The sequence below is a fragment of the Rhinatrema bivittatum genome, chromosome 5 (genome assembly GCF_901001135.1).
Source record: "Rhinatrema bivittatum chromosome 5, aRhiBiv1.1, whole genome shotgun sequence".
Classification (NCBI taxonomy): Eukaryota; Metazoa; Chordata; class Amphibia; order Gymnophiona; family Rhinatrematidae; genus Rhinatrema; species Rhinatrema bivittatum.
The window spans coordinates 310804632-310827876 of NC_042619.1; the positions used below are offsets into that span (position 1 = coordinate 310804632).

The 23245-nt window shown below is 45.9% G+C and overlaps 1 protein-coding gene across 1 annotated transcript in view; it reads left to right on the top strand.

The window, feature by feature from the left end:
• ACTR1B (actin related protein 1B) overlaps positions 1-23245 on the top strand; it is a 58222-nt gene that overhangs the window by 13707 nt on the left and 21270 nt on the right. Inside the window, exons 3-4 of the mRNA XM_029604314.1 lie at positions 3148-3223; positions 20605-20730. Coding sequence (XP_029460174.1) covers positions 3148-3223; positions 20605-20730 — 202 coding nt within the window. The remainder of the gene's footprint in view (positions 1-3147; positions 3224-20604; positions 20731-23245) is intronic.

Here is a 23245-nt window from a genome sequence, read left to right on the forward strand (position 1 = left end):
TTGGGCAGACTGGATGGGCCGTTTGTTCTTCTGCCGTCATTTCTGTGTTTCTGTGAGGCGCATAGAATCTCATCCGGGGCTGGTTATTCTAGTAGCCCCGGAGTGGCCAAGGAGACCGTGGTTTGCGGATCCGGTCACCCTGGCAGTCGACCGTCCATTGTGCCTGAGTCACATATCAACCCTTCTGCTTCAAGGCCCCGTATTTTTCAATCAGGCGGATCGTTTTTGTCTAGCGGCTTGGCTTATGAGAGGAGGCGACTCGGAAAGAAAGGTTATCCGGCAGCAGTGATTTTTACTCTTCTCAGAGCTCGCACGACCTCCACCTCTCTAGCTTATGTCAGGGTATGGAAGGTTTTTGAGTCGTGGTGCGATGGGTTGAAAGTGCCCCAACATAGGTCCACGATAGCGCATATTCTGGTGTTTTTACAGGAAGGGGTTGAAAAAGGGTCTTGCCTATAACTCTCTCCGGGTCTAGGTAGCAGCCTTCGGCTGTTTGCATGGTAAGATTGAAGGTTCTACCATGGTGCAGCACTCAGACGTCATTCATTTCTTGCGCAGTGTCAAGCATTTACGTCCTCCGGTATGAGCGCTTTGTCCATCTTGGAGTTTGACCTTGGTTCTCAGAGGCGTCTGTGCCTCTCCGTTTGAGCCTATTAAGCGTGCTACCTTGAAGGATTTGACTCTCAAGACGGTTTTTCTAGTGGCTATTTGTTTGGTTGATTTACTCTCCTTTTCTGAAGAGGAGATCCGTTCTTCTCACAGTTGCGATTTACGGCACTTGGATGTTCGAAGACTCCTGTTGCGATATCTAGAAGTCTCAAATAATTTTCGTACATCGGATCATCTTTTCGTCTTGTGGTATGGTCCGAAGAGGGGTTCTAAAGCTTCCAAAACTACCATCGCTCGCTGGCTAAAGGACGCTATAGCTTCCACTTACATATGTCACGGACATCCTGTACCGGTTGGCCTTAGGGCGGCATCCTAGCCCCAGGAAATTTGTAGAGCGGCTACTTGGAAGTCCTTGCGCACGTTTGCTAGACATTACAGGTTGGATGTTCGGGGTCCAACTGTAGATTCCTTTTGGCAGCAGGATGCTCCGAGTGGGACTCTCTGGGGCCCACCCCATTTAAGGCGGCTCGGGTACATCCCAGCAGTCTAGACTGATCCTGGTACGTACAGGGAAAGGAAAATTAGTTTCTTACCTGATAATTTTCGTTCCTGTAGTACCAAGGATCAGTCCAGACGCCCGCCCAAGTCTGTTTCTTGCAGGAGAGTCTGCTCGTTTTCTTGTCATACCTCTGTTTGTTTCTCTTTACAGTTGTTGTTCAACAAGTTCTTTTGCTTAAAAAAAAAAAAAAAAAAAAAAGCAGCAGGAATACCTTTCATGGTATTTTTAGAGTGTTCTTACTTGATCTAGTCATTGGTTGTTTAAAAATAAAAAAAACAAAACAAAAAAAACCACACAGGATGAGATTTATGTTTCATTCTGCTTTGATATCGATTATACTGAGGGATCGCAGGTGGCACACCAGGGTAAATGGGAGGTGCCTTTTCAGTTTCTCTCTGACTCCATCTGCTGGAAGGGAGGCATAACCCAGCGGTCTGGACTGATCCTTGGTACTTCAGGAACGAAAATTATCAGGTAAGAAACTAATTTTCCTATAAGTACTTCTTTAACAGATTAGTTTGTTGTAGTGAACAGCTATAAACTGATTTTGAAAAGATTGGCATGTGTCTGCTGAATGTTGCTCAGAACTGAGTTGACTGTCAATCATCGCTACGCCTTCAAGGTTATCTATTCCTTCAATTGCTGGCCCATCAGCACAAAAGCAGTGTAGGAATATGATCTAGAAAAGAACCTTCCCTGGTGACAGTGGAAGCCCTACTCTGGCAAAAAGTGCCATGGGAAGGTTAATGTATGTGCAATGTACAGAACCTCAGTGTAACATTGGCTCTGAAATATGACATCATGTTGGAGCATTGTTTCAATGTTGACTTGTGGTAGGGAGAGGAGTGAGTGCTTTCTGCTGAGCCAGTAATACTACTTCTGTAGCACCAGTGCTCCCTGGAGATCTCCCATCCTAATAGTAGCCATGCTTGCCCTTGCTGCTTATAAGATCTCTTGGCATCAGAGCTTGGAATGTCTGTAAGGTGGGATGAGGCTTGAGTGCAGATCCTGGCAGTACCCTCTCTCTGTGAGGAAGAGCCAAAAAAGAACTGTCCTCGCAGCTGTAGCTGTGAAATAAAAATGTGGTAACTTGGTAACTTTGTGGGAGGGGAGGGCATCTTGCCTATAAACCCTCTCTTTCCTTCTGGGAAGAAGTGAGATGATTATCATCTGAAAGAAGTCCTGGATGGCTGCCTTTGACCATGGGAGCAAAGCACAGGGGGATGATTTGATTCCAGTGCATTATAATGTGATTATTTTTGTATGGAGTACCATGGGACTGTAATGCCTTAGGAGTGGTGCTGTAAAGCCAGGACTTTGATGCTGGCTCATTCTTTGCTTTTACAATGCAGCTAGTTGTGGAACTTGTTTCTGGCTCTATATGTCCTCTTCATTTTTTGGTTTTGACGTACAGGTACACTATGTACTGGGCAATTACTAAATATAATGCAAAAATATTGGTGGTGCTTTTTGTAGTCTTAACTGATTTTTGAGGCATGAACTTTCGAGGACAAGCGTCTACTTCAAATACATGTGGTGGAGGAGGTGGATTTATATACGTGTTGTGTAATGTATCAGGAGCCTGCAGCTAATGGTAACTACCCCCTCACCATTCTTCTTTAAAATCACTGTCTCTAAATGAAAAACCCCCTGTCAGGGATGGGCAAGGGAGTTCTTGGTTGTATCAGCCTAGCCCCATTTGTTCCTGGTGTTTGAGAAATCCTTGCTGCAGTCCGTCCAGCCAAGATGGAGCAAGTCAGGCTTCAGCAGGAAGGCAAAATGTCAGAGCTGCATGCAGACTAAAAAGCCAAGATAGCCAAGTGTTGTCTTTAGGCCTGAGAGCCAGGCTTAATTCTCATCTTCTGGAGGCCATAGCACAGCTCTTGCTGAAAGTGGAAATTTTGCACTCTTTTTAAGTCATCTGGTTCCTCTGTTCCCTTTCCCAGTTTAACACTTGTGTTTTCTCTTTGCTGTTGTAGCGTAGGGCGTCCAAAGCATGTGCGTGTCATGGCTGGAGCCCTGGAGGGGGACCTCTTCATAGGACCCAAAGCTGAGGTAAGCACTCTCTGATGTGCTCCTGCTAGAGTGCTCAGTCTGTGCTGTTTACATTAAAAGAAATTATGTACCTTTGCTCTTCAGTCTTATATATTAGTGATCTTACTGAGAACCTGCTTCACTGCCTCTTGCATTCTGCTTTGCAATGTGTTGCTTTATCAAGAATCTTTTCTTCACTATTAATTAGTAAGAACTCCACATAATGTCTCTTACAACATGTAATAAAACTAATAAGCACAATTAGATGCCATAAGAAATCATTTGCAGTACCTATTGCGTTCTAAGTATACATCAGAGACATTGTTGGCAGTGCCTGTTAATGTGTAGTTTATGTTGTAAGTGTAGAAATGTGTTTAGGTGATGCATTCCACATAAGTGGGGAAAAACGAAGCTGCAATTACAAACCTGTCAGTCTAAATTAATTAGTGAGCAAAGCTATAGAAACACTGCCAAGGAAAAAGTAGAACAGTAAATTCAAAGGAATAGGTTATGGCAGGGGTGCGCAAACGGGGGGGGGGGGGGGCCGCGAATGGCGTACCGCGGGGGAAGGGGCATGTGGCCACCAGTGGACCCAAACCCACTGACAGCTGAAAAACAGGCCGTGCAGCTGCCAGTGGACCTCATCCCACAGGTAGCTGCTTCTGGCACTGCCCGTTCTGTTGCCTCCTCCTCTGTACAGGCCTGTGGTATTAGAATTCATGAGAATAAGAACGTAAGAGATGCCATACGGGGTCAGACCAAGGGTCCATCAAGCCCAGCATCCTGTGTCCAACAGAGGCCAAATCAGGCCACAAGAACCTGGCAATTACCCAAACACCAAGAAGATCCCATGCTACTGATGCAATTAATAGCAGTAGCTATTCCCTAAGTAAACTTGGTTAATAGCCATTAATGGACTTCTCCTCCAAGAACTTATCCAAATCTTTTTTGAACCCAGCTACACTAACTGCACTAACCACATCCTCTGGCAACAAATTCCAGAGCTTTATTGTGCGTTGTGAAAAAGAATTTTCTCTGATTAGTCTTAAATGTGCTACTTGCTAACTTCATGGAATGCCCTCTAGTCCTTCTATTATCTGAAAGCGTAAATAACCGATTCAAATCTACCCATTCTAGACCTCTCATAATTTTAAACACCTCTATCATATGCCCCCTCAGCCGACTCTTCTCCAAACTGAACAGCCCTAACTTCTTTAGCCTTTCCTCAAAGGGGAGCTGTTCCATGCCCCTTATCATTTTGGTTGCCCTTCTCTGCACTTTCTCCAGTGCAGCTATATCCTTTTTGAGATGCAGTGACCAGAATATCACACAGTATTCAAGGTGCAGTCTCACCATGGAGCAATACAGAGGCATTATGAAATCCATCGATTTATTTTCCATTCTCTTCTTAATAATTCCTAACATTCTGTTTGCCTTTTTGATCGCCACAGCACACTGGGCCGACGATTTCAATATATTATCCACTATGACGCCTAGATCTCTTTCCTGGGTGGTAGCTCCTAATATGGAACCTAACATTGTGTAACTACAACAAGGGTTATTTTTCCCTGTATGTATCACTTTGCACTTGTGCCATTAAATTTCATCTACCATTTGGAAGCCCAATTTTCCAGTCTCACAAGATCCTCCTGCAATTTATCACAATCTGCTTAACTACTCTGCATAATTTTGTGTCATCTGCAAATTTGATCACCTCACTTGATGTTCCCCTTTCCAAATCATTTATAAACATGAGTAGCACGTTCTCTATGCTAATCTCGCAATACATGAGATCAGCATGGAGGAAGTGCTAGTCCTGCCAATTTTTAATCTCACGGGGCCTGCACAGAGGAGGAGGCAACAGAACGGGCAGCGACGAAGGATTGGCTCCTCCCTAACAGCCACGTGACGGCGGTGAGAGCAACAGCAGGAATGAGAGAGGCTCCTTGGCTGCCGGAAAAACAAAGAAAGGAGGGCCTGCCTTCACTGTGTGTGTGTGTGAGAGAATGAGTGCCTGCTTAGGCGTCTTTCTGTGTTTGCTTGAGAGAATGAGTGCCTGCCTTGGGGGGTTGATCTGGATGTGCGCGTGAGAGAATGGGTGCCTGCCTTGGGGGGTTGATCTGGATGTGCGCGTGAGAGAATGGGTGCCTGCCTTGGGGGGTTGATCTGGATGTGTGCGTGAGAGAATGGGTGCCTGCCTTGGGGGGGTTGATCTGGATGTGCGCGTGAGAGAATGGGTGCCTGCCTTGGGGGGTTGATCTGGATGTGCGTGTGAGAGAATGGGTGCCTGCCTTGGGGGTTGATCTGGATGTGCGCGTGAGAGAATGGGTGCCTGCCTTGGGGGTTTCATCTGGATGTGCGCGTGAGAAAATGGGTGCCTGCCTTGGGGGTTGATCTGGATGTGCGCGTGAGAGAATGGGTGGCTGCCTTGGGGGGTTGATCTGGATGTGCGCGTGAGAGAATGGGTGCCTGCCTTGGGGGGTTGATCTGGATGTGTGCGTGAGAGAATGGGTGCCTGCCTTGGGGGGGTTGATCTGGATGTGCGCGTGAGAGAATGGATGCCTGCCTTGGGGGGTTGATCTGGATGTGCGCGTGAGAGAATGGGTGCCTGCCTTGGGGGTTGATCTGGATGTGCGCGTGAGAGAATGGGTGCCTGCCTTGGGGGTTTCATCTGGATGTGCGCGTGAGAGAATGGGTGCCTGCCTTGGGGGTTGATCTGGATGTGCGCGTGAGAGAATGGGTGCCTGCCTGGGGGGGTTGATCTGGATGTGCGCGTGAGAGAATGGGTGCCTGCCTGGGGGGGTTGATCTGGATGTGCGCGTGAGAGAATGGGTGCCTGCCTGGGGGGGTTGATCTGGATGTGCGCGTGAGAGAATGGGTGCCTGCCTGGGGGGTTGATCTGGATGTGCGCGTGAGAAAATGGGTGCCTGCCTTGGGGGTTGATCTGGATGTGCGCGTGAGAGAATGGGTGGCTGCCTTGGGGGGTTGATCTGGATGTGCGCGTGAGAGAATGGGTGCCTGCCTTGGGGGGTTGATCTGGATGTGTGCGTGAGAGAATGGGTGCCTGCCTTGGGGGGGTTGATCTGGATGTGCGCGTGAGAGAATGGATGCCTGCCTTGGGGGGTTGATCTGGATGTGCGCGTGAGAGAATGGGTGCCTGCCTTGGGGGTTGATCTGGATGTGCGCGTGAGAGAATGGGTGCCTGCCTTGGGGGTTTCATCTGGATGTGCGCGTGAGAGAATGGGTGCCTGCCTGGGGGGGTTGATCTGGATGTGCGCGTGAGAGAATGGGTGCCTGCCTGGGGGGGTTGATCTGGATGTGCGCGTGAGAGAATGGGTGCCTGCCTGGGGGGGTTGATCTGGATGTGCGCGTGAGAGAATGGGTGCCTGCCTGGGGGGGTTGATCTGGATGTGCGCGTGAGAGAATGGGTGGCTGCCTGGGGGGGTTGATCTGGATGTGCGCGTGAGAGAATGGGTGCCTGCCTGGGGGGTTGATCTGGATGTGCGCGTGAGAGAATGAGTGCCTGCCTGGGGGGTTGATCTGGATGTGCGCGTGAGAGAATGGGTGCCTGCCTGGGGGGGTTGATCTGGATGTGCGCGTGAGAGAATGGGTGCCTGCCTGGGGGGGTTGATCTGGATGTGCGCGTGAGAGAATGGGTGCCTGCCTGGGGGGGTTGATCTGGATGTGCGCGTGAGAGAATGGGTGGCTGCCTGGGGGGGTTGATCTGGATGTGCGCGTGAGAGAATGGGTGCCTGCCTGGGGGGGTTGATCTGGATGTGCGCGTGAGAGAATGGGTGCCTGCCTGGGGGGTTGATCTGGATGTGCGCGTGAGAGAATGGGTGCCTGCCTGGGGGGTTGATCTGGATGTGCGCGTGAGAGAATGGGTGCCTGCCTGGGGGGTTGATCTGGATGTGCGCGTGAGAGAATGGGTGCCTGCCTGGGGGGGTTGATCTGAATGTGCGCGTGAGAGAATGGGTGCCTGCCTGGGGGGGTTGATCTGAATGTGCGCGTGAGAGAATGGGTGCCTGCCTTGGGGGGTTGATCTGGATGTGCGCGTGAGAGAATGGGTGCCTGCCTGGGGGGGTTGATCTGGATGTGCGCGTGAGAGAATGGGTGCCTGCCTGGGGGGGTTGATCTGGATGTGCGCGTGAGAGAATGGGTGCCTGCCTGGGGGTCTGTTTGGATGAGGGAACTTGGGGGAGTAAGAGCTTTTATGTGCATGTGGCCTGTGTATGGGTATGTATGAAAGCATGTATATATGTGTGAGAGAGAATGAACATGCAAGTGTGTTTGTGAGCAAGAGAGGATAAAGTTTGGGTGGCCCTCTAGCCCCCTAATCCTCGACAGTCTCAGGTATGGACAGCAGCACCTTTTTTTATCCTTATTAGTTTTAATTATTGGGTGTTTTGGGTGCTGTTTTGACATATTTTATGGGTGCTTGGGAAATTTAAAAAATATGTATGACTTTAATAGATGTTATTCTATTTGTCAGTAGTTTTGAAATATTTATATTTTTTAATAGTATGATTCTATTATAATTGATGCTTTATGTTTCTTGATTTTATTGTTTTATGAGAAATGGTGGTTCTATTTTTCTTGGGGTTTCTATTTCAGTTTTTGTCTGCGTATTGCTGATCCTAATTTGTGATCCTATATTCTGTCTTTGCTCTGTGCGAGTGATCAAGGTGAGAGATTCTGCTAGCGTGTAGTGTCTGTGTAGGGATCTACAGCAATCAGGTTTGTTTAGTTTCCCCAGTAGGTGGTGTATTGGTATTCCGGGACCCGGTGTAATATTTACAGTGCTGCTTTTTCACAGGTAGGGTTCTTGTTGTTTGAGTTCTTGGGTGTAACTCCTGTTATATTATGATAAATTTGCTGTATAGATTTTGAGTGTCTCTTTTTTTTGTGTGGTTTTGTGTTAGTTCACAATGTGTCTGGCAGAGGAAGGAATTTGTGCTGTTATTACTGTGAAGTGCCTGTCTGGATGTGGTGTGCTATCTGCCTCTGTTTGTGTGTATCTGTTTGCTCCTTTCAGCAACCTGAAGAGAATCAAAACTGGAAGTTTGAGCTTCTGGCTGGCAGTGTGATTGCCTGCTATTTAGCAAATGGCTCAACAGCTAATTTGTTGGTGAGAGACTGTGACATAAGGACATATGTGTGTGTACACACACACAGACACCTGACTTTGGTTCGTAGGGGGCCCAACAAATTGGGTGGAAGGAGGGGCTGAGGCTCAAAAACGTTGCTCACCCCTGGATTAGGGAACTTTAGAGAGCCTGGGTTCACAAAATGGGAGATCTTGTAAAACAGATTTGAGTTTTTAGAGCTGATGAAAGTGGTGGATCAGGGAGTTGTAGAGGATGTGGCTTACCTAGATTTCAATGAGACTTTGACACTGTTCCACCTAGAAAACTGGTAGAGAAGCTGACAGAATGGAAGGAGGAGAGACAGTTGTGAATTAGGCAAGGATATGGTTGAATGGTAGGCTGCAAAAAGTGAAGCTAAAATGATCGATAGGATTTTCAGTCATATGTGCTAGGATGGGTTCTTTTCAATATCTTTATTAGCACCATTACTGAGGATCTTGAGTAGAAATGTACTTGTTTGCAGATGATATAAAAATCTGTACCAAAGAAATGCAGAAAGGGATGAAAAAAATGAAGAAGACATTAAACTGGAAGAATGTCAAAGGTTTGGAAAATGAGCTTCAGTGCTAGAAAGTTTGAAAATCATACATCTGGGATGCAAAAATTCATTAGCCACATGTTAGAAGGACAAGAACTGCATGCTTGCAAACAAGAAAGAGATCTAGGCATAATCATCTCTCATGACCTTAAGGTATCCAGTCTATTTTAATAAAGTATCTGGGAAAGATGACCAGATGTTCAGTTGCTTAAGTAGAGGTATCAGCAGGAAAAGGGAAATATATTGCTCTTGTGACCAGAGTTTAAATTTTAATTTGCTAGCCATAATATAGACTGATTTAATGCTGACTTTGTTCTATCTACCTTATAAATGGGCCATGACCGGCCCGCAAATGCGCAGTAGAGCTGCGCTCTACTGCGCATGTGCAGGCAAGGACGTCGGTCTTAGCCAGCGTAAAAAAAAAAAACATGGCGTCGTCGGGCGGCAGCGGCGATGGCGTCGTCGGATGGCGGCGTCGGGCGGCAGCGGCGGCCAGTAGCGAGTGAGGGAGGAGAGAGGGAGGGAGGAGGGACTGAGTGAGAGGGAGGGACTGAGGGGGGGACTGAGGGAGGGGGAGGGACTGAGGGAGGGGAAGGGAGAGGGACTGAGGGCGGGGGAGGGACTGAGTGAGAGGGAGGGAGGGACTGAGTGAGGGGGAGGGACTGGGGAAGAGTGAGGGGAGAGGGAGAATGAGGGAGAGGTGAGAGACAGGGATGTGAGTAAGTGGAAGGGTAAGAAGTTGTGGGGCAGAGAAAAAGGGAGTGGAGGAGGGCTGAGGGAGAGGGGATGGGATTGAGACAGGGTGGGGAGTGACTGAGGGAAGGGGAGAGAGGTGGGAGTGACTGAGGGAAGGGGAGGGAGGTGAGAGTGAGAGTGAGGGGAAGGAGGCAGTGGGAGACAGAGAGTGAGTAAGACTGAGGGGTGGGAAGGGGGTGAGTGACTGAGGGGAAGGGGGAATGAGGGAGAAAAAGTGTAGGAGGGTGCTGTTTTCGAAAATGGACCGAAAACAAAAATGTAATGTAGCCCGTTGTGACGGGCTTAACGGCTTGTTTTCTACTATAGTTCCTCTGTTGCATGTTTTGAAATCTCTAGCTAGTGTTTTTAGATTTCTTTCTGGGTTGTATTGAAATAACTGGTGTTAAAGTTTAAGAAAAAAAAGAATAGCCTCTAGGTCTTGTGACTCTCAAGGCTCTGCAGGAGTTGATTAAGAAGTAAGTTAAATAGAAGAGAAATAATTGTTCAGGTGCCTCTCCAAAGGCACACATACCTGTATATGTGACCAGAGAAGTTTCATTTTTAATTTGCTAGCCATAATATAGATAGAACAATGTCAACAACAAAATCTATTTTCTACTGTATTTCCTCTGTTGTTGCATGTTTTGAAATATGTTATTTGTTTAATCTAGCTCTTGTTTTTAGTCTCCTGGCTAGTGTGGATTGAAATAACTGTGTTTGTAATTTATAGAACAAAGGGCTGCTAGCTGCACGAGCTGTTTATTCAGTGTAACATTTATGGTGCTTATGTCCCAAGGTCTACCATTTGGAGGCATAAGGGTTGTCTAATTTGTTTTCAGCTGTCTGCAATGAAAAAGCAGGTGATGCATTTGAAAGAGGAATTATTCAGATTTCAAAAAACCTGCCCTGTCTTGATGCAATCAGAATATCTTCCTCAATTTCCATAGAAGATTCAGAATCCCAAGAATAAATGGTTTACTATGGGATCTGGTAGAACAAGACATGTGACTAAGATACCCTATCTCCCCAACTGGACAGCATCCTGAATACCCACCCTCACTCCCACAGAGAATTCAGATATCCAAGATTCAGAATCCCAGGAATAACTGGATTACAGTTGGCTCTGGCAGAATAAGGCCTGTGATGAAGACACCCACTCTTTCAGCTGTTACCCTTACATAATGCATTTTCTGCTTTGGAAAATGAAGAATCCCCAGCAACAGAACATGAAGTGATATCTGAAACTGAATTACTCACTCAATGCATCCAGAAACCCCCCAACATGGTCAAATGTCATAAAAGAAAGCTGCTTCATCTGGGAAACTCGGTCATCAGAGGAACCAGTTTGGGAACTCAATTTGATGGGGACACAAAGGTTAAATGCATTCCAGGATGCTCAACTAAAAGAAATGCAATTATAGAAGAAAGTAAGAACGCTGATAGCAATGTTGTCATTCATCTGGAAACCAATGACCTCACTATAAATGGTGTCCACAAAGAACAGGAAGATTTCCAAAATTTAGGGGAGAAGATTAGACACGTGCCAAAGACTATTGCCTTTTCAGAAGTACTGCCAGTTCATGGAAAGGGAAAGGAAAGATTATGCCATATAGATAATTTCAATGTCTGGCTCAAAACCTGGTGCATAGTAAATTAGTTTTGGATACATTGGAGGCTGGCGCCGTGTATGGAGCAATAAAAGATTATATGGTAAAGATGGCCTACATTTGTCTGTGGCAGGACAGAGGATGCTAAGTGGAAAAATTCAGATCATACATTTATCAGACATTTAAACTAGGAAGTGGGGGTGGCAGGAGGTGGCCAGTAAGTAGGAATACAGGAAGTGGGAAGAGAGTAACAAAATTAATCAGTTAAAAAAAAAACCCAAAAAACAGAAAAGGTGACTAGGAAGAGCAGCTGGAAAGTTACGACCACAAATGCTCAAAGAGCAATAAAATCCCAGACTTGCAAGCCTTAATCGTAGAGGCAGAATTGGACATTGTTGCTATTACGGAAACTTGGTTCACTGAGGCTCATAATTGGGATTTGGCCATCCCGGGCTATAACTTAAGAAAGGACAGAGAGGACAGAAAAGGGGGAAGAGTAGCTCTTTATGTCAAAAGCAATATCCATGCAACTGAATTGCGAAGGACGTGGAATAAAGATGAAGCATTATGGACCATCCTAAAAAGAGAAGATGGTACTTCCATTTTTACTGGTGTGATCTACAGGCTTCCAACCCAAACGGATGAACTGGATAGAGACCTAATCAAGGACATCCGAAAGGTGGAAAAGAAGGGAGAAGTGTTGCTCGTTGGAGATTTTAATCTGCTGGATGTGGATTGGAGCAACCTTTCTGTGGAATCTACAAAACGTAGAGAGATAGTGGATGCTCTTCAAGGTGCTCTGCTTAAACAAATGGTAATGGAACCCACGAGGGAGGGTGTGATCTTTGATCTAGTGCTCACTAATGGGGATGTCTCTGATGTTTGGGTAGGGGCTCACCTGAGCACTAGTGATCATCAGACTGTATGGTTCGATATAGCAAATAGGATATAGAGAAGTCACACAAAGACCCAAGTTTTGAATTTCACAAATATGGACTTTGTCAAAATGGGGATGTACTTGGAGGAAGAACTGGAAGACTGGGAGAAAACGGGTGATGTGGAACAGTGGGCCAAATTTAAAAGGGGCTACTACACAGGCAACAAATCTATATGTTAGGAAAGTAAAGAAGAGTAAGAGGAAAAAGAAACTGATCTGGTTCTCTAAGGAGGTGGCTGAAAAAATTAAGGCAAAAAGAACAGATTCACGAAGTATAAAGGATCCCAAAAAAGGAACACAAGGAAGAATATTTATTAAAACTGAGGGAGACGAACAAAGAAATCAGGAATAAAAAAAGTCAAACGGAAGAAAGAATTGCCAAAGAGGTATAGAGAAAAGACAAAACATTTTTCAGATATATCAGAGAAAGAAGGTAGGCCCGAAGAAGTATAGTAAAATTGAAAGGTGAGGAGGAGCACTGTGTGGAGATAGACGAAGAAATGGCCAAAATATTAAACAAATACTTCAGTTCGGTGTTCACTAAAGAAGATCCTGGAGAAGGACCATTGCTGGTTCAAAGATGGTAGATGGAGATGGGGTAGATGAAACTTCATTTACAGAAGAGAATGTATGGGAAGAACTAGGAAAACTGAAAGTGGACAAGGCCATGGGATGAGGTTCATCCCAGGATACTGAGGGAGCTCAGAGATGTACTGGCGGGTCCACTGCTTGACCTGTTCAATAGATCGCTGATTTATTTATTTATTTATTTAGAAACTTTTATATACCGGTATTTGTGGGGACATCATACCGGTTCACATAGTAACTGAAAGATTGGAAAATACATTGCAACAGGGGAATGTAACTGGGCGGGGGGTAGAACAGAGAGGCAGTAGGAAGGATAGGAGAACAAGAAGGTAATAACCAAAACAATTTACAATGAAAGTCTCCTTAATATAAGGAGAGGGTGGTCACCTGGACGGGGACTACGAGGGGGAGTGGACGTGATTGGAGAAGAGCGGTAGTGATCCTGCTTCATAAGAGTGGTAGCAGAGAGAAGGCTGGAAACTACAGGCCAGTTAGCCTCACCTCGGTAGTGGGAAAATTAACGGAGACTCTGCTGAAGGAAAGAATAGTGAATTATCCACAGTCAGGTTTGCTGGACCTGAGGCAGCATGGATTCACCAGGAGAAGGTCCTGTCAGATAAATCTGATTGCTTTTTTTTTTTATTGGGTGAGTAAAGAATTGGATTGAGGAAGAGTGTTTGATGTTATCTACTTGGATTTCAGCAAAGCTTTTGATACAGCCCCGCATAGGAAGCTTGTGAATAAAATGAGAAGATTGGGAGCAAGTGCCAAGGTGGTGGCATGGATTACAAACTGGTTGATGGATAGAAGATATCGTGTAATGGTAAATAGAAGTGAGAACAGTGTTAAGCGGCGTGCCACAAGGATCAGTGTTGGGACCAGTTCTGTTCAATATTTTTGTGAGTGACATTTCGGAAGGGAAAGAAGGGAAAGTTTGTCTATTTGTGGATGTTACTAATATCTGCAACTGTGTATACGCTGGAAGGAGTAGAGAAAATGAGACGTGATTTAAGGAAGCTTGAACAGTGGTCGAAGATATGGCAGCTGGGGTTCAATGCCAAGAAGTGCAGTCATGCATCGGGGTTCAGTAATCCAAAAGAGCTTTATGTGGTGGGGGGTAAAGGCTGTTGTGCACGGACCAAGAGAGGGACATTGGGGTGATAGTGTCTAGTGATCTAAAGATGGCAAAGTAATGTGGCAAGGCAATAGCTAAAGCCAGAAGAGTGCTGGGCCGCATAGAGAGAGGAATAACCAGTAAGAAAAAGGAGGTGATAATCCCCTTGTACAAGTCCTTAGTGAGGCCTCACCTGGAGTGCTATGTTCAGTTCTGGAAACTATATCTCAAAAGGGAAGGAGACAGGATGGAGGCAGTCCAGAGAAGGGCGACCAAAATGATGGGGGATCTCATCAAATAACTTGAAGAGAGGTTGAAGGACCTAAATATGTATACCCTGGAGGAGAGGACGAACAGGGGAGATATGATACAAACCTTCAGATACATGAAAGGTTTTAATGATGCACAATCGACAAACCTTTTCCGATGAAAAGAAATCAGTGGAACTAGAGTTCACGAAATGAAACTCCAGGGAGGACGACTCAGAACCAACGTCAGGGAATATTTCCTCAAGGAGAGGGTGGTGGATGCCTGGAATGCCCTTCTGGAGGAGGTGGTGAAGACAAAAACAGTGAAAGAATTCAAAGTGGCATGGGATAAACACTGTGGATCCCTAAAGGCTAGAGGATGGGAATGAAGAAAAGAGTGCATAGGGTTAACTTGCTGGTGCGGCGGTTACTACTCTTAACCAATAGCCTTTATACTGTTGATGTAACTACATCATTGCTCTCTGCTTCAACAGCAGGGGGAAGAGAGGAAAAGGGGAATTGGATTCAGACAGCAACCAACAAGGACCCTGACTTTTATGGTCTGGGGAAACAAATAAGTAAGGGGGTAAATTGCTAATGCGGCTGCTACTACCCTTAACCAATAAGCCTGACGCTTTTGATGCAATTCCAACATTGCTGTCTGCTTCAGCGGCAAGAGATAATAGGGAATTGGACTTAGACAGCAACAAACAAGGCCCCTGACTTTTACGGTTTGCTGGGCAGACTGGATGGACTATTTGGTCCTTTTTTGCCATCATTTCTATGTTTCTGTGCATAGGTTACTGAGATCCAACCTTGAGCACTGTATTCAGTTTTAGAGGTCATACCTTTGTAGGAACATTGGGAGAATGGAAATGGTTCAGAAAAAGGCTACTAAAATGATACAAAGCCTGCAACGCAAACCCTACAAAGAGAGACTTAAGATGCTGAAGCAAAGAAGGGGTAGGAGGGAGATGATAGAACATTTAAGTATTTGACAGACTTCAGTGAAATCTTCCATTTAAAATAAAGGAATTTCAAGGAGTGGGTGTGATATGGCTGAGGGAGGAAGGTTCAGAAGAGCCATGAGAGAGTACTCTTTTACTGTAAGCATGGTAGATGCTTGGAATAGCCTAGTGCCAGAGGTAGTAGAATGAGAAACCATAACAGACTTTAAATGTGCTTTGAACAGACACATAGCCGAGTGGTAAGGACAGGTAGATGATAACAGATAAAAGAGATGGAGGGGCTTGAGTGTGGAGTGGTGGTACAACTGCATCTGGTTTCCAAGAAAGCTGAGGCAACCTGCAGAGAGTGGCCATGGCCTAACATCAATCCACACTAGGAAAACAATGTTTCAGTCACATTTACTAGGTTTGATAGTTGTTTAGATTATTACAAAGCTTGGTGGTAAAAGACACCAGGGAGGTCTGGTTGTTGGATTAAGTATGGGACTTGTGGGAACCAAAGAGGAAGAAGACATGGCGAGAGAGAGCCTACCAGCAGAGGTAATGGCAGGAACAGCACTGTAACAGAATGTAAACATGCTTGAAACAGATACAGAGGGCAGTGGCAGGACAGGTGGGTTGAGTAAAAAGACCTGGAGGAGCAAGTATCAGATAATGAAAAGGGGTCCAGAGGTTCCTTCCGAGAGAGACATGTGACTCCACAGAGACTCATAAATAATGTTGGTAGAGGTACATGCCAGATTTGTGAAATCTAATAAAAGTGAATGCGACTTTGAAAATTTACTTTAAGAACTTACTGGTTTGCAGTAAACATACTGTCTGGAACAATCTGTGTAAGTGTCATTTGTAATTCACAAAAATCTGCTGATTTTTTTTTTTAAGAGGGTTGAATACTTTTGTAAGTCACTATATCTGTTGTTATAGGTTTTTGTCATCTGCAGGCATACATATTTTCCCCTCATGGTCCTCAACAATGTCACTAATTAATAAATATAAAAAAGAACTGGCCCAATATGGGGGCCTGATTCATCAAGGCCTTTTCCCATAACAAAATGGGAGAAAAACCGATGGGCCGGATTTTAAAAGCCCTGCGCGCGTAAATCCGGCTGGATTTACGCGCGCAGGGCACTTGCACGCCTATTTTGCATAGGTCGCCGGTGTGCGCATAGCCCTGGGATGCGCGTAAGTCCTGGGGCTTCGTAAAAGGGCGGGGGGCGGGGCAGGTCTGGGGGCGTGGTGCCGGCCCGGGGGCGTGGCCGAGGCCTCTGGACCAGTCCCCGGGTCAGGTGATGGCGCGCCAGCAGCCTGCTGGCGCGCACAGATTTACACCTGCCTCGAGTAGGCGTAAATCTGCCGACCAAAGGTGTGTGTGTGGGGGGGGGGGTTTAGATAGGGCCGGGGGGGGGGTAAGGGAGGGGAAGGTGAGGGGAGGCGGAAGGAAAGTTCCCTCAGAGGCTGCACCGATTTCGGAGCGCGCGTATCTTATAAAATCCAGCGTACTTTTGTTCGTGCGTGGTGTGCGAACAAAAGTACGCGCGCACGCTGTTTTTGAAAATGTACCCCTTAGTGAATCAGGATATCAGTATCAGCATGGACTCCATTGATCATCACTTTTTCACATAGATAAGCAGCTGAATTAGCCATGCTGTCTGGGTACATCTTCCATGCCAGTAGGTGGCGGAACTCTCTAAGATTAGTAAAGTCTTTCAGCTAGGTGCTCCCTCTTGTATCTTCCTGCATTTGCCTGAGGCTCCTCAGTCCGTTTTTTTTCCGTGCGACTGACCACACACGGAGCTGTCTTCTCAGACTTTCTCAAGTTTGTGAGGTAAAACCACCCCCCCCCCCCCCCCAAAACTTCAAAATCACAGGAAAAGGTTTAGTACCATCATGTCTCGATCAGGATTCAAATTCTGCGCCTGTGGAAAAATTATGTCAGTGACTGATGGCCATCAGTCTTATTACCTCTGCCTAGGTCCTGATCATAATCAGGCAAGCTGCGGGGACTGTGGCCGTATGTCCCCAAGAGCGCAGCGCTAGCATGCTGCTAAAATGCAACAACTAAAGGCAGCACCATCGGGCTCTTATGCCCCATCAGAGGCCTCAACATGATCTTCTATGGGGCCAAAACACAAAAAGAAGACCTCCTCTCATCGAAGGGTTTCTTCTATGGACCCCCCCAGGGTAAAACACCCACCGCTGACGCCCCTTCAAAAATCGGTGCAGGGCGTGGGGGATGCATCGGAAACATCGCGGCCGCATGCTGTATCAACGCCATTGGCTCACCAACGCACTGACCGACTTTAGTCTGAATCGCATTCGAAACATTGACGCATCGGCACACCGATGCACTGAAAAGATTGCGTTGCAACTGCGTTGAGTCGACACACCACCGACGCATTCCACTCACATCGACACAGTCTCTCAAGGCCCAATGCTGCCGACGCAGCCAAAGCCAAAAAAGCACATATCAGGCCATAAAAGACCCAGGGAGCCATCACCACTCCTAGTGGTCGACTCTGATCAGGATGTCTCTCTGCCACGATTATCAGGCAGCCGATCATCTTCTTCGGAGCGCCTTTCAGAACCATCTCCACCACAGCAAAGGAGCCCATTGACAACTTCAGCTCCAGCTGCTCCGCCGCAGGAAGAGCCCTTGCCTCTACACCCTCTACTTCAGGGTTAGCTTCACAAGCTATTTCCCAGATAACAAATATATTATCACAATTTCTGTAGTCTGTGGACAGAGGCATCTGCTCCAATTGCCTGTTCCATTGGAGACTCCACAGATTCTGGAAGACCTCTCTATCCCTGGACCGTCAGAGCGTCCAGCCACAGAGACCTTCAACGCCTATAGAAGATCTTTTAGAAACAAATCAGAAGCCGATCCAAGATGGCTGGTAGCAATAAACATGAGGTATGGATCGGTGAAAAAGGACTTTATTGAATCTTGCCCGACTCTGGCCGAGTTTCGCTCAATGAGCTGCCTCAGGGGCTATTATAAATAAGTATAAAACACACATATACATAAATATGAGACAACAAATAAAATGAAATATAAACGTAATAAATAAAAATATGCAAACCATACAAACGTACAAAAGCTAAAAACTCAAATATTGCCACAAATATGTTTGCGTATGTATGTACAGACATAAGAATAAAAATTATTATAATCGTACATATGTGTGTAAATATCAGAATGGCAGATAAAAACAGAATTGGAAAAACAGTTAAAAATGTGAGGAGAAGAGACGGTGTCTATATGTAAACAACTTGGTAAAAGAAAAAAATTCCTTTATTATTTATTTATTATGTTCATGTTTCATTGTATTTGTTGTCTCATATATTTATGTATATGTGTGTTTTATACTTATTTATAATAGCCCCTGAGGCAGCTCGTTGAGCGAAACTCGGCCAGAGTCTGGCAAGATTCAACCTTACCAGTCATAAGGTCCGCGACAGAAAACAAGAGCCTCTCGACAGACCCATCCACCGGCAGATTCCCAGCCCTCAAAACCCAGCAAGGTTTTTAGAAATCCGCCACCGGCTCAGACATTAGTAGTAGGAGGCAGGTTATTGAGATTCCTCCCAGCATGGTCCAATATCACATTTGATCAATGGGTCCTAACAACAATAAAGGAAGGTTACTCTCTCCACTATACATCCTTCTCGACCCTACCACATTTAGTTCCCCAGAAACACCAAACAGCACACCGAGACCCTCTCCTTCGGGAAATCGGGATGCTCCTCCAACAAAAGTGCATTCAGGAACTACCTTCTTTGAAACCTCATCTCGGTTTCTATTCACAATATTTCCTTATTCCCAAGAAGTTGGGAGGCCTACGTCCAATCCTGGACCTATGGACGCTAAACAAATGCATTCACAAGGAAAAATTCAAAATGACTTCTCTCAAGTCCATTCTTCCCTTCCTTCAACCCAACAATTGGATGTGTTCACTGGTCTTGAAGGATGCATATGCCCACATAATGCATCCCAATTCCTGGTGTTACCTCTGCTTCCAGATGGACAACAAGCACTTCCAGTACAAAGTATTTTTATTTTTATTTATTTAGAGGTTTTTATATACCGATGAACGTTGGGAACATCTCATCGGTCCAACTTTAGGCAGTATCCCCCTGTTCTCCTCTGAAGCAGCTCTGTCTGGAGAATGGGGGCAGGGGAGAAGGCTGGGTCTGGTACTAGCAGAGTGACGGGCTGCCTAGAGGCTGGCTTTCGGGTCTGGTACTGACTGGGCTGCGCTCCGCTCCTCACCGCCTCAGACTGCACATCCGTCCAACCCCAGCAGGGCATTTTCTCTTTCTCTGGTCTCCTGGCCACACCTAATCTTCTCCCTACACGATAGCAGGGAGGTGCTGGGCTGCTTCGGATTCACTTCTCTCCTGGTTTGCTCCTTTTTATTTACCTTCCATCTTATACTTTCCAGCTGATAGATATGCATAAGTTCATGCATAATCATGTGGTGGGTGGAGGGTCTTTGCTGTATTGCAGGTCTTCCCCCCCATCCCCATTTCTTTGGGGGGGGGGCAAGGGGGAGGGTCCTGCCATGTCTTGGACCAAAGCCAATGAATCACTTAAACTTAGGGTCTCTTCCCCCCCCCCCCCCCAATCAAGCTATATTAAGCATCAGCATTTTCTCCAGCTCAGACTGCCCCCCTCCCTTCTTCCAAGGATGGGGGACCCTCTGACCTCTGTACTTACCTTGGTTGGCCCCTGACTTCGGCTTATGAGCTTAAGTGGCTGCATTGTCCCTCTGCCTTGGTTTTATTTACACAGACTCTTACAAATAGGCAGATCTTGATAAACATCCTTCAGTGTAAAGTTCTCATCTGGGCAAAGTTTCTTTTCTTGGGCTGTGACAGTGTTTTTGGGACCTGTCAGCACGATTGTCTGCCTCTTTGGCTATTATAATTCTTACTAGGTGCTTTCAGTGGTAAAACATGGGATATCTCTCTACAGCTGTATCTACATGGTATTTACATGTGGTGATTGCTATTAGCTGCGTGCTGGTTTGAACGCGTGTTTTGGATACGCTAATCCCATTATTGCATTGGGAGTTTTTCTAGCGCGTCCAAAAACGCATGTCCAACCGCTCATCAAGCTGTGTGCTAGGCTGAGCGCACTATTATTGCATCTGTATATATGTCTAAAGAAGGTTTTATCTTCTTCAGTAGATTCTCTTTGGACCTGCCTCCCTTTGTTTTTGAGTGCTTTTAGTTGCTAAAGCTAATTTTCTGTGTCAGCTTAAAGTAAAGTGTACCCCAGTCAGTTAGTTACAGTGCACAAATTCTCAGCTAAATAGTGGAAAATGCTGATTTGAATGCTGATGAACAGCAGCTCCTGCTGTTAATGGACAGTTTGTGTCCGTGCAGTAAGATTTAGAAACCAGGGCATGCTTCAACATCATTCCCTAATTGCTCCCTGGCTTTGTGCGCCATCCCAAGGGAAATGTGCTGATCCTCCCCTGAGTTACTGATTCATTCCTGGTTTTGCCCTTTCAGGAGCATCGAGGCCTGCTGTCCATCCGCTACCCCATGGAGCACGGTATTGTCCGTGACTGGAACGACATGGAGAGGATCTGGCAATATGTATACTCCAAGGACCAGCTTCAGACATTCTCTGAAGAGGTGAAAATCCCATCTGTGTATGGAAGGGGAAGATAAGACATTGACAACAGGGATGTAAATCTGAGAGGAATGTTTTAGACAGCAGCTTATACAGGATATGTTCACTATACTCTTTAAAAAAAAAAAAAAAAAAAAGTTTCCGATTAGGGGTTCACTTTGTACTTGTCTTCATCCAGGCGCATTGGCAGAGCTGGGTGTACAACTCTCAGTAGTGGAATACCCAGTAGTGCTGCAGGTCTTGATGGTGTTGCACTGACAGAGCTATGTATGAAATTTAGTGATGACTGATGTAAATTCATAAGACAAATCAAGAGTCAGTAGTACAAGAGCTAAAGGTCACAGCTTGCACTGCTCAAACTACAGGATTGGTGTCTTCAGTCCAAATTATAAAGGGACTGATGACAGAAGATTTAAATGAATTACCTAAATTCTATCTTTTTAAAAAAGTCAGATAACCAGATGCAGAACCTGTAGATCTTTATTGGATACCATACAAGTCATTGAGGTCTACATAGACAGCAGGCAGTGTGATACCTAACCATAAAACTGGGGTTAAAATACAAAGTATTGAATTAACCAAGTGCAAGCTTGAAACTAGAAATTCCATACACAACTAATGAAGCCTGATTTCCAGAATGTGCACATACTTTAGTGTGTGGGCCAACATGGATCCAGAAAAACAATACCTGTGTCAGACGACTCCTGGCCCTCCTGACTTCTCTGGAAAACGTATTGTGGATTGGATAAAAAACCAAAATTTTATTAGGTGGTGTACATGTATGCTTGTATTCATAGGAATACATGGATTCCCCCCCCCCAAAACACCTCTGTCATGATCCTTGTGACATGATGATAAAAAATTTGGTGTGGATCAGAAGCAAACGTTATTAGGGGATGAAAATTGTGCATGCTTATTCGAGGAGTATGTTGATCTGGAAAACAAAAGAAGCGTGTTGGACTCCTCTTGGCCTACCTGACATGCCCTGAAAATTTGGTATCGACAGGACAGTAAGTAGGAAAGTTATTTATGGCGGATACAGATAGGGATATCCCCTAAGCCTCCCTTCTTGCCAGAAAGTAGGATAAACATGGATCTTTGAACCTCGAGTTCAATGTCTGGCAATAACTCGTTTCATAGATGCTTTTTTTGTTTTTCACTTGCATTTTCTGTGTGACTGAATGCACCAACTACTGAGATTTTCCATCTCCTGTGGCAGTGTAAATTACCCTGATATTATTAATAGAAGAAACCTTGTGTAATGTATTCATCCATAACCTTGCCCAAAGCTTAACCAGGGATCGAGTGATCTATTTATCGTCCCCACCTTTTGCAAATATCGGAGTGGCTTACATAATATAAAAATGACTTTTCTCCGAGGATAAGCAGGATTGTAGTCCTCACACATGGGTGACATCATCAGATGGAGCTCCGTCACTGGAAATTTGTCAGAGTTTCTAGAATTTGACTTGCCACGTGTCCACATGGGGTCCCTGTTCAGTCTCTCTTTTCCGCAGAGCTGTAGCATCGCAGTTGGTGAGCTCACATTTGGCCTTTTTGGCTTGTTTTGGAAATTTTTTTTTCCAATTTTTGCTTCTTTGAGATTTTTTTCCAGTGCTGGGTCCCTCTCAGTCCTCCCTGTAGTGTTCCTATTCAAGGTTTTTGTCGTTTTTCAGTAAGTTTCCTTTTGTGGTTGATTCCCTGTGGTAGTGCTGTCTCTGTGCCCACCAGCCTTCGACGCCCACTGCCATCAATTTTGATCTTGCTTCCTATTTATTTTGTCCTGTCATAGCCGCATCTGGTTTCAAGCAATGCCCTCTGTGCCCTAGGACCAAGTTCATCAAGGATCCCCATGATGAATGTGTCCTCTGCCTGGGGACGTTACATGACATCTGGACTTGCTGCAAATGTGCCCAGATGACCCCGAAGGGATGTCATCTTTGGCTCTATAAGATGGAACAACTCTTAGGGCCAGAGAAGACCGGACCATCGTCATCAAAGGACTACAGAGCCGCACTGATGGACACTGAGCCATTGACGTTGGTGGGATCATCAATGCCATTGGCTGCTAAGGGTGTCTAAGACTGGCCACAGTCTGACTCCTCCAGGCTGAGGACATCTGGTTCCTCGTCATTGGCCTCTGCACTGGGGAAAGACAGCTTGGCACGGTTCCCATCGATACATGGTGCCGGGCACAGTGATGTGCCATCTCGTGCCATGATGCCCCCAAAGCAACTCTGTGGTGAGGAAAGCGAGTTCTCCATCAGTGTCAGGGGTCCACGACAGTCTCCACCAGTCCTGATGCCAGTCACTGATCCTTCACTTGATGCTCGAGCTCCTCTGGCATGCAGGAGCTTGAATGGCAAGTTCAACTGGCAGTCAAGCGGGCGATGCGGAGCATCGGTCCAGTGGCATCTACGGTACCAGAATTGGCACCATCCGTCTTAGAGCCACTGTTGTAGAAGCTCCATGCACTCATTGGCGTATTACTGACCCAGCTGGCATTGGTTTCCGGGC